At 40.4% G+C, this 11,233-nt stretch overlaps 2 protein-coding genes across 3 annotated transcripts; one reads left to right on the forward strand and one right to left on the reverse strand.

Annotated features, from left to right (window-relative positions):
- Positions 1-385: 385 nt before the first annotated feature.
- Positions 386-5,208, reverse strand: LOC107270074 (cytosolic 10-formyltetrahydrofolate dehydrogenase). 2 transcript variants are annotated; one of them, XM_025087469.1, is made up of 8 exons: positions 4,963-5,208; positions 4,578-4,636; positions 3,801-3,942; positions 3,484-3,718; positions 2,380-3,056; positions 1,869-2,283; positions 1,129-1,787; positions 386-1,052 (listed from the first exon to the last, which is right to left on the reverse strand). In XM_025087469.1, the coding sequence occupies exons 3-8, from the start codon at positions 3,934-3,936 to the stop codon at positions 475-477; spliced, it is 2,700 nt and encodes an 899-aa protein (XP_024943237.1). In that variant the 5' UTR covers positions 3,937-3,942; positions 4,578-4,636; positions 4,963-5,208; the 3' UTR covers positions 386-474. The 2 variants fall into 2 exon arrangements, with proteins under 2 accessions (XP_024943237.1, XP_024943236.1); XM_025087468.1 differs by lacking the exon at positions 4,578-4,636.
- Positions 5,183-10,578, forward strand: LOC107270003. Its single transcript, XM_015744575.2, has 10 exons — positions 5,183-5,268; positions 5,576-5,692; positions 6,747-6,834; positions 6,910-7,225; positions 7,303-7,827; positions 7,898-8,128; positions 8,206-8,490; positions 8,578-8,667; positions 8,744-10,251; positions 10,323-10,578. Exons 4-9 carry the CDS (start codon positions 6,968-6,970, stop codon positions 8,798-8,800), a joined length of 1,446 nt encoding a protein of 481 aa, XP_015600061.1. The 5' UTR covers positions 5,183-5,268; positions 5,576-5,692; positions 6,747-6,834; positions 6,910-6,967; the 3' UTR covers positions 8,801-10,251; positions 10,323-10,578.
- Positions 10,579-11,233: the final 655 nt, after the last annotated feature.

Below are 11,233 nucleotides of genomic sequence, written 5' to 3' on the forward strand. Positions count from 1 at the left end.
AAGTCTTCGGGTTTCACAAAAACTGTTTATACTACCCATATGTGTGGGAGCTTCTGTTTCCCTTTTTTTTTTCTTTCTCTCTCCTTTTTCCACTCCGTGCACTCTTTTGGCTATTTTCGTGCGGACTCGAAAGATTCTTCGAGGCGATAGGATAAGGCCCTTTCTGTTTAACTTGTATTATTGGGACTTGAAGAAACTTGTATATACAGTGTGATATTTGACGATAAGTTTTGTTAAGGATATCGCGTTGGCGATAACGCCGTCAATCTTATCGTGAATGTGCAACGCGTGCTGTCTGCTGATACTGTATGGAAGCCATTCATCGAAGGCTATTTTTTTGTTGTTTATAGAATCAGATGACTGATAAATTATGAATAAAATTGTATAAAATTACTTAAGAGTTTATTTATAAATAAAGTGGAATGTATGAAATACACGTAGATTCACAGTTGGGTGTAAAAGGTTTTTTTAAAATCAATACTCGATCGTCACCGTCTTCGTCTTGAGATACTCGTTCAACGCTTCCTGACCCAGGTCCTTGCCGAATCCAGATTGCTTGAATCCTCCGAAAGGTGCCGCCACGTCCGTCTTATTGTACGTATTAATAAAGACTGTACCGGCTTCAATTTTCTCAGCGAATTTCAATGCTCTGCTAATGTTCTTAGTCAGGATACCAGAAGCCAGACCGAATTCTGTATTATTGGCACGTTTTATAAGGTCGTCTACGTTTTTAGAACTGAACTTGGAGATGATCATGATGGGTCCAAAGGATTCCTCTTTGGCGACGTACATATCGTCCTGGACATCAGTGAGTATAGCTGGTTCGAAGTACCATCCCGGCCTGTCTAGACGCTTTCCACCATGGACCAGGGTCGCGCCTTCCTCGACTCCCTTCTGCACGAATTTTAAGAGCTTGTCCAGGTGGGCCTTGTGATTCTGCGGCCCGTGAGACGTACTTCTGTTCAGCGGATCGCCTATTGATAGTTTCTTCACCTCCTGCACGACTCTCTTTACGAACTCGTCGTGAATCGACTCCTCGACGAAGAGACGACCTGACATAAGAACGAGGACAAGGTTAGTTTTTAGAATTTGAAAAAATTTTGTTTCTTAGGATATTATTGAACTCACCTGCTGCTATACAATTTTCACCCTTGTTAAAGAAGACGCTGCCCATACCGACTCTCACAGCTTGCTGAATATCAGCATCCTCGAATATCACCAGAGGACTCTTACCACCGAGTTCCAAGGACACCTTTTTCAGGTTACTCTCAGCGCAAGACTTCATGATAGTTTGACCGATCTCGGTCGATCCTGTGAATCCGAGTTTTCGTATCAAGGGATGATTGACGATTGCATTTCCTGTGACGGAACCACTTCCTGTGACGATGTTTATCACACCAGGAGGAATTCCAGCCTTGACCGAGAGCTCGGCGAATTTCAACGCCGTCAACGGAGAGACCTGGGCTGGTTTCATGACAACAGTGTTACCGGCAGCTAAACAGGCCGCCATCTTCCACGAAAGCATCATCAATGGATAGTTCCACGGAGTGACCAGACCGCAAACACCGATCGGTTCCTTTTGCGTGAACGTGAGATTGCGATTGGGTCTTGCATGGGAGATCGGTATAGTAGATCCCTGTATCTTGTCGCACCAGCCTGCAAAGTACCTCCAGGTCTCAATAGACATACCGACATGGGTCTTTAGAGCGAGAGTATAGACAGCGCCAGAGTCTATACTTTCGATGGTGGCCAACTCCTCCTTATGTTGTTCCATCAGGTCTGCCAACCTAAAGGAAGAGTCAGATTCGCTATAAATTATCATTTTATCCAATAAGAATATTTAAACCGGATTCAGTCGTTTAATTTACTTGAACAGAAGGGCACCACGATCCCTGGCGCTGATCTTGCTCCATTCGCCATCCTCGAAGGCAGCCTTGGCAGCTTTCACTGCTCTGTCCACGTCATTAACTGATCCGCTCTCCACCGTGCAGATGACACTCTCGTCGTGAGGATTTATCGTAGGTGCTGGCTTGGCCTCCCCATTAATAAATTGACCGTTAATAAATAGCTGCCTTGGAAATTTCAAGTCCATATTGTTACACCGGAGTTCGACCGCATCGTACTTCACGTTCTTGCTAGCCGACGCCCCGCGTCCCGCCAAAGCGACGGCAGTGACGAACTGCAGGAATACAGGAGCCATGAAGACATCTGTATTCTGGAATTCCACACCGATGTTATCCTTGACTTCTTCTACCAACCTGACCACGTCCATGCTGCCAGCACCTGTACAAAAATACGTATTTTTTTGTATCAGGCGATAGATGCAGAGATAATGGACAATAATAAAGGGAACTGAGTGTAAGAGATTTTAGAACGTACCGGAAGCAAAGAAATCCGTATCGTTATCAACTTCAATATTCAAGATGCTTTCCCAGACTTTTTTAATGACTTCGTTATTCTTCTTCTCTTCTTCAGTGAATTCAATACTTTGAGCAGCATCGTCAGCCTTGCCAAACATACTGGCGCGGATGGTCCTGTTACCGATTTTCAGTCTCTCGATATTCACAAATTTCTCGTCACCGGCCTTCACCAGGAGTCCACTTTCGTGTACGATACCCTCCTGACCATTGACGTCGACAACGTCTCCTGAGGGTTTGTCTCCAGTCCACAGGGATCCACCGTACAACCGAACTTCCTCGTTGTGAACAAGAGTCCATGCACCTGGTACACTGTCGAGTCCTCTGATGAAGTTGTAGACAACCTCAGCAGACTTGCTCCAGTCTACCTGCTGCAGTTCCTTCTTATTAAGCATGGGGTCGTAAGTTGCGCCTTCCTCTGTCTGTGGGATCTTGGGTGCGAGGCCTTTGGCCACGAGGTTCACAGCCTCACCCATGGCTTTTATACCCTCAGGATATAAGAATCTGTTGTAGAGGCTGTCCAGGGTATCGGTAGGATCCACTGGGCAGGACTTTTGTAAGAGGATGGGTCCTGTGTCCAAGCCATCATCCGCCCAGAATATCGAGAATCCAGCGACCTTGTCGCCCTCTATCAAAGTCCTTAGACAAAAAATTTTCAGAATTTTATTACTTTTTCTTGGATGCATATTGAGTATTCTCGAAGCAACCCAACCAAGCAGGATTCCTCACAAGAAAACAAGTTAAACGCAACAGAAGGAAGTGGTGAGTATAATTTAAACTAGTAAACATGGTACATGCAAGTTCTTTCAGAAGGAATGAAACCAGAATAAATGAGAGATAATAAGCCCTGCGGAAATATATGGAGCGTGAAGGGAAACCGAACCGGTCCGGTTAAAACTACGACCTGTTACAACCAATCAGGAAATGCAATGTCTCTATACCGGAGTTACATCATCTCCTGGTCGATAATTGCAAACTAGCCGTAGCCTTTCTCTGGCTCGCGGGTAAAAGAACTCACAGAGTGTAAATAGCAGTGGCGTCGCCATTGTCAAATCAATTTGCTCACCAGCTGATCGCGCTGGCACCACGGTGTCTTGGCAGAACAGAAGGATGATAGCAGATACTGCGATGACGAGGATGATTGATTACTTCCATAGGAATATATTGACTGCAAAATGGCAGAACGTTCAGGTCGACCTCGATACCCTTGTAAAGATCCAGGATCTCAGGTAAAGGTACGCCCTTACTCCTCCATGCTTTGATCTTGAAGACAGGAGTATTGTCGGCTTTGGCAGTCGCGGCTGTCAAAATAAAATTCATTGTTAATTATTAATCCTTTATTAGGCTTACCAATCTATACTTTTCCGTAGGTTCCTAACTGACCCAGAGGATCCTCCCGGTTGGACTTATCCGGGATCGTGAAGACTCCCGTGATCTGGTGTCCATCCTGCTTCAAGAGTTTATACACCTCGGCAGCAAATGTACTCTGGCCGATGATGGCCACTTTCAGCTGCGCCATTGCTGCCTGAACAGAATCACATTCCTGATATGATTAAATGCCAGGGACTAATTGTATGGATGTATTCCTAGTCCAGGAGGATATTTCTGTCAAGTGGAAACTACATCCCGTCCTGGAATATAAAGCTATGCTCAAAGGAGCATGCTACCAGTGTCGTTACAGTCAAGGGTCATCCTGGTAAATCTAAGTAGTTTGCATATATGCGTAAGGAGTCAACTTTATCAGGATGGGTTTTGAGGATATCAGGAATCATTAAGCTAGAGTTCATTGACTTAATCAGACCTTGTGGAATTTATTGATCCTTCGTCGCTTCTGTTTATAAATGTCGACGTCTCTTCCGTTTATATTATTACGAATGTTTATCTCTTTTGTTATCCATTACACAAACGCGCTATCACGAACCACTGTCAATTGTGGTTTTAGGATAATGTTATCGTTACGTATAAAAGCATAAATTAGACCATAATGATAATTATAAATTTAATTAAAAATATTTTAATTAAAGAAGCAATCACTTTTGGCGATAAACAAAGTGACAATACTCTACATGGCTTATGATGTTAGTTAGTAATGATATTCAATGAATAAGCTTGAAGCAATTAATGATTAATTCATTCGGATATATAATGCCTAATACGTACCTAATTAAAACTAAATGAGGAAGTAACCAAAAACTTCAGTAAGACCTTCGAAAAAATATCTGTAAAAGAAATATACAGTGTCTGGATAATAATGGATTATTTACAAGGTTCCATCTGTATTCTATTGCCACTAAAATCTTCTCTGAGGGTTATTATACTTAGTACAGCTCCCCGTTAATCAGGAAATGTCAATACAAGTGTACAAGGTATATATATAAATTCAAACAACCAACAAAGTACCCAGCGCCATCTATCACCAGTCTACAAGGGGTACCAATTACTTAGAACAAAAATGCGTTATCGGTACTTAACGATACTCATATATCTCTTTTGATTTTCGTCAACAATTCTTTCCGTCATACTTAAAATCTCTAATGGTACTTACAGCGATGGCGATGCTGCGTCTAGGAACCAAGAAGCGACCCACGTGCAGCATCGGTTCTAGAAGACACACGAGAATCAACTTATTGCTTCGAGCTTTTGCAAGTCAAGAACAGGAGACGTCGAAGAATTTGCAGCGTGGAAGCTAAAGGCACCAAGTAAAATGCCTCCGTGTTCGTATTGACCACTATAGAAAGTGAACCCCGTACCGTTTGACGTGAAAGCGGAGTGCACGTTTACTCCGTTACAAAGTTGACTGAATCAGTCGAGAAGGAGTTGGACTTATATAAGTCAGTGGTATCTATTAGAGGTCAAGACCCCTTCTGGTATGAACTCTTCCCCCCTGGTGCGTGATTCCCCTAATTAGAGAGAGGGGGAGGAAGAATTTGCACCCCTCCGTCCCGCCGACTCGTCGATCTGTGTACTGAATTATCGCTTGACCGATATTCAATCTTGAGAACAACACTAATTGTTAACTCATACGAAGATACATAAAATTTCTCTTTCTATTTCAAAGCCGTATATTATATTGCTCTCGACATTATTTATTTATCCTTTTAATAAATTAAACTGAATTTATAATGTTAAAAAAAAACACATTTTTTCTCTTCTTCCAGATATCAATTCGCATACGTGAAAATTCCCTCGGGTCGTTTACCTGCCAACGTTTCTCTCGATTGTTTTCTAAAGGGTAATACTCTCTCTTGCTGGACTTACTCGAGGACTCTACCGAGGTAACAATGTGGCTGGAAGGTAGACTCTCCCGCTACCAGGCCAACCTAGAAATCGATAAGACCCTCGAGACTTTACATATTTGGCCCAATTTTTGTCATTTTCACTGGGAGTGTCTTAAACTTTTCCCTACACTATTTTCCCTTTTTCTCATTTCTCTTATACTACCTGACCCTCGTTATTGTCAAGCTTGTAGACCTAGCAGACTCATAGGGACAACCAGACACGGCGACATTCCATGTCACGGCGATTCAAGAACGTCACTGAAATTCCATACGTAACGAGAGAGGAGTACAATATCTTTGCACGTACGACACTCATATAACGCAGATCGACATTTATGCTTACATATGTATGGAGACTAGGAGCACGCATTATTCTATTCTACCGGAAAACTAACTTTGTACAGTTTTGATATCAGATTATTAAATAACATACTTGTAGCAATGTACGATGATAATTTGTTTCTCTAACAATTTCCAAACATTCCTTTCTCAGGGTATAAAGAAGTAGTTTTGATTTAATGATTATTTCATAGGTTAATCATATTATTCGTATTTCAGTTATATATCTCTGTTTTGCTTGTACGCGCAATGCTTTTTTATGTCTCATTAAGTGGGGTCTCTTTATCGAGTACCGATATTGCAGAGCTGACTGGTTTCAACCAGTTTTGTGAAAAGAACCTCCGCTATCGATAGGTCAAAATTCAACGATAACTTATTTACTTGGTCGGTACTTACCAGTTTCAGTTGGTTTTTGCATGAGACCTTTTGAGGTCTTTAGAAATGTTGCGATATGGATGTTTATATGATTTGTGTTTTCTTATCAGTAAAAATATAGTGTTGCAATTCATTTTTGTTTTAATATTATTTTACTGAACTGTTACGTTCTGCATATCTACGCGTTCTACCTTCCTGTTGACGTTTGCTTTGTTAGACGACTATTACTATATTATAGTATCGAAGCTACAGTGTCCTTTTCGTTATTTCATGAGTGATGCCTATTTGTACAGAAATTTTGACAGATGCATAAAGTTTGTTTAAACATTTTTTTCAGAATCTTCACTTTTTTGGTACTCGTAGTTTTCTTACCGAGGAACTTACGTGTGACTTACGGTAATGAATTTACTTAGGACCATCTTCAGGTATAAATATTATTATTTTCTCTATGGCGTTTACGCATATACTAGTTCAAACTTACCAAGAACAAACCTTGTTAGCTGAACGCGAGGCTGGAATATCCAGGGTCACCGTCGATGCTATTCAGCACGATAGGACATGAACGCAGTCATAAAGGACCCTTCACCAAGTCCTGGTCATACAGACACAATGGTTTTGGTGACTAGTATAGAAGGAGTAGAGTATTTTCATCCTGATCTACGTCGACCTTCCCAGGAAGCTATATCGTCTAAGGATACGTATATGTCCACGAGCAAAATGGAGATCACCGTCTACGAGGAATTTTCTCCAGTGACCTTGATCAGCCGTGCCATTGGAGTATTTCCTTTTCGATTGCAAAGAATCGCTGGTAGACAGGTACGAGATCTGTTTGGGTCTTCTTCAGGATCAGCATCTCTAAGGATCCTCAGGCTATGACATTCTCATGATCCTAGGCTTTTGTGACTTCTCGTGGCGCCAGTATATATCTTCTGTTACTTCTTGGATTCAATCTGACGCATCTGATCAGCATCCCCGTGGTGGCAGTGATGACCACTACGACGGCACCCTGGAAAAATAACTCCATTGAGGATAATCATCGGAGGATACATGCTAGCAGCGTCATCCGGCTGATCTACCCCATGGGGATATCCTTTATGGCTATAACAAGTCGTATTAATTCCCTGGCTGGGATCAAGAAGCTCCTTCCTGATGTCTTTACCAGGATGAACGACGTGGACCAACTGCTAAAACGGAAGAGTCACGACCTCAGAATATCCTCACGCAATATATGGATATTTGTCGTTCTGAATCTGGTTCTCGGCTTGCCCTCGCAGATCTTCTCCGTGACCTTTGTTTACGGCAGAGGAACTTACCTCGTTGGCTTCTTCATCTTTATGGATAACTTTAATAATCTCACTGCTCTGTCCTCGGAATTTCAATTCCTTGCTCTTTGCCATCTTATCAGGTCCAGATTTTGGGTATAGCCACTTGTCCTCTTTGCCTTCTTCCTGACAATATATTTTTTATTAAAATTTCATTTTCCTACAGGTCATTAATACGAAGATGCTGCATGCTGCTCGTTTATATGATGCGCGAAGACGATCCCAGAACGGAAGTGCACCAGGACACGAATTAGAGTGTTGTCCTTGGAAGATGACCGGATATCAGTTTGAACCCGATCCTTACAGTGATCACCGTCTTCGTGACACAATGGTTGTCCTTAGAGATGCTCATCAACGTCTCTGCGACACCCTGGACTGGATGAACGAGGGTTTTCAGGTTATCTGAATTTTAACAAGGTGTCCCGAGGTTTTTATAAGATTTTAATATCTAGTATCCTTTGCTTACTTTTTTAGGTCCAAGTTCTGTTTTCCGTGTGTGGCTGCTTCCTTAATCTCCTGGTCAACATTTATTTTCTACTGCGTGGTGGCTACAGTGTCCGCGCCTTAACTGAAATCTGGCCATTCGAATCACTGGGAAATATTCATCCTTTGAAGAACACATCCTGGGGAATTTATTATATCATAAGATTCGTTGCCATAGCGGTAATGGCATCCAGGACAACTTCCGAAGCCAAGAAGACGCTGGTTCACGTACTTCGGATGAGAAGTACCTCCAGAGGTTATGCAACCAAGGAAGAAGTAAGTTCGTTATGCTAGATTAATTTTTAATGGAAATTTTGAATGAAAAAATTTGGTTATCATCACACCTTACTCTTATCATTTCAGCTGACGCTTTTCCACGACCACATTAATTCACGCAGAATGAAATTCTCAGCTGCTGGATTTTTTGATCTTAATGTTTCAATGATCTCATCAGTAAGTTACAAAGTAATTTATGCACTTTGCCCTGTTCTCTGTATTGGGCTACACTAATATTCATTTGTTCATCTAGGCTGTGGCTACCGGAGCTACATATCTGGTCATCATGGTTCAATTCCTCAACAAGTAATGCGATTTCAGTCATCCATCTATGCCAAACAAATCATCTAAATTCAGTGCAATTTCCAAATTGTGTTCATCTATTACAATTCCAATCTATCACCATTAGTATGGGAGTTCGCATGGGAATCAGGAATGTATTACACTTTGTCTCAGTCCAATCTAAGAAATTGGTACGATTTGATCACAAGCTTCGGACAGTTCAAAAGAAACTTCGTGTTTATATATTTTAAAAGACTGCTGTAAAAAAATCATAGAAGAATGTTAATTCTCAAAGAATATTATCCTTTGCAAGTGTTGCAAATATTCGCCGGCGTGACGCGACAGTCGTACTATTCAAATTCAAAAAAACAGTTCATTTATTCGATCATCGCCATTTGTTCTGCGATTTTTCAAATTGGCCTTGGATTCGGATGTATGTACTGGGTTTTTCCCATTGTGATAAAGAATGTTGAAGTAATCAATGTTCATAGCAATGTCACTAAAGTTGAGGACTTAAACGAAGCAACCAACACCATATTTCGCATTAGCATTTCATTGCTGATCAACATAATCGCCATTGTGCTGCGAATCCATAATATTCTTAAAGCATCAAAATTAGCAGAAATCTTTGAGGAAATCAATCGGATCGATCACCTTTTACGGATTACTAATAATTATTCAAAATCATCGAGAAGAAGAGTTTTTGGATTGGTGATCCTTCTGCTTCTCATATGCTGGATCGTTCACGTACCATATTTAGGTTTTATAATTTATAGCCAAATGTACGACTTTCTCTTTTATCGATTATGTAACCATTTCGCCCAATTCACTATTGCGTCTGTCGAGTGGTCTCAAATGATTTTTTTTGTTCTACTCAAAAGACGATATTCCATTTTAAATGGGGAATTGAATTTGATCCACACAAGTGTAGCAAATCATAATTATTCTGAAGAAGCAATAATAAGTACATGGTTTGATCCAGCACCTGAATCAGCACCTGAAACTGTTGATAATTCAATAGAAAACGGCGGGAAGTACAAAATTTGGAATTATTTAAATAACGGTAAAGAGACCTCCTCGTCAAAGCATCAGGCTACGCTCAAGATTATTAAACAAAAGGTCAATTCAAAAAGGAAACAGAAGAAAACTACTTGTTGGCAAAATATTCCTTCGAATATCCTTCGCATCAGCACAGCCCAGGAACTGGAGATTCTAAGAATCGTGCACCAGCAGTTGAGCACGATGTTGATGAAGATCACCAGTTTTTTTCGTTTTCAAATATTCCTGTCATTTTGCTCCGACCTTATCAGTCTATTGGACAACTTGCATTATATTGTGCAACACCTCATTGAACCCTGGAGAGGTGCAATTCCTGTGATGAGGTTACTAAGGCGTCCGATATTTTATACAACATGGACCTTAGAATATTTTACTCGAATAATCTGTATTGTCTGGTCGCACTCTTCGACAATCAGCGAGGTATATTGAATTTCTTTAAATACTTCAGTTGACTCGTTTCACCTATAAATCTATGAATCTCTTGTCAATAGGCAAAAAACACATTACTTCATCTAGAACGTCTCCAGGCTCCACTCTCCTTAAGAAATTACCAAGGAGCCCTCGAAGAACTTGGATACTTCAAGAGACACATGCAATCGGAAGTTGCATTGTCTTCTTCAGGAACACCTATAGATTTTCATGGTTCCCTCATTCTCCGTGTTATAGATATTTCGATAAATTATGTATTTGTAATACTGCAGCAGACTTTCCGGAAACAATAAATGTTTACTCAATACTTAATCTATTGTTCGGACACAAACTTATAATTGGTATATGATATTCAAGTCAAATAAAATTATTCAATTCCATATTCGTACAATTAATTAATAATACTAACGTAATCCATTAATTCCTTTAATATATATCCCCCAAAAAACACTTACGTGTAAAAAACTGCGCCAAGTACAGGATTGCTGTGAATTCCTATAACAAAAAGTATTGATATCATATTATTGAGGCCAAGTACATAAGTCACTACATGTTTTCCTATTATATGATCTAGCACTGGCCCATCATTTTAATTATATTTTCAATATTTCCTATAACGTTTTCGCTACTTTTTTATGTTACTACTGCTTCCCGTATTTAATTATGATTTAATGGTGATTTAATAATTAAAAAAACTTTAGGTGATTCCTTATCGAGTACTACTTGGCGGGTCCATGCCAGGAATTCCAAAGTACTTACTCTTTACACGTGCTCATAGTATTCTAATGCTGTATGTTAGTTATTAAGCTTTTACCGTGATTATTTTTGACGAGTTACTGTTAATATGCTTTCTATAGAAAATTGGTACTGGTTTTGTACCAAATTTATATCAAGAAATGCACGGACCCGCCAAGTAGTACTCGATAAGGAAGCACCGAAAGTTTTATTAATTATTAAATGACCATTAAATCAT

This window comes from Cephus cinctus, unplaced genomic scaffold (genome assembly GCF_000341935.2).
Source record: "Cephus cinctus unplaced genomic scaffold, Ccin1 Ccin1_scaffold0696, whole genome shotgun sequence".
NCBI lineage: Eukaryota > Metazoa > Arthropoda > Insecta > Hymenoptera > Cephidae > Cephus > Cephus cinctus.

What these genes read in the sequence shown, in the direction of transcription:
- LOC107270074 (XM_025087468.1), bottom strand. Translation starts at nt 5,013, where the DNA reads ATGCTGCACGTGGGTCGCTTCTTGGTTCCTAGACGCAGCATCGCCATC. An exon ending in GGTGCCAGCGCGATCAGCTG is followed by an intron (nt 3,057 to 3,483) that starts GTGAGCAAATTG and finishes TTTTTGTCTAAG; the next exon opens with GACTTTGATAGAGGGCGACA. An exon ending in TGAAAATTGTATAGCAGCAG is followed by an intron (nt 1,053 to 1,128) that starts GTGAGTTCAATA and finishes TTCTTATGTCAG; the next exon opens with GTCGTCTCTTCGTCGAGGAG.
- LOC107270003 (XM_015744575.2), top strand. Translation starts at nt 6,968, where the DNA reads ATGAACGCAGTCATAAAGGACCCTTCACCAAGTCCTGGTCATACAGAC. An exon ending in AAAGAATCGCTGGTAGACAG is followed by an intron (nt 7,226 to 7,302) that starts GTACGAGATCTG and finishes TCATGATCCTAG; the next exon opens with GCTTTTGTGACTTCTCGTGG. An exon ending in ATGTTTCAATGATCTCATCA is followed by an intron (nt 8,668 to 8,743) that starts GTAAGTTACAAA and finishes TTGTTCATCTAG; the next exon opens with GCTGTGGCTACCGGAGCTAC.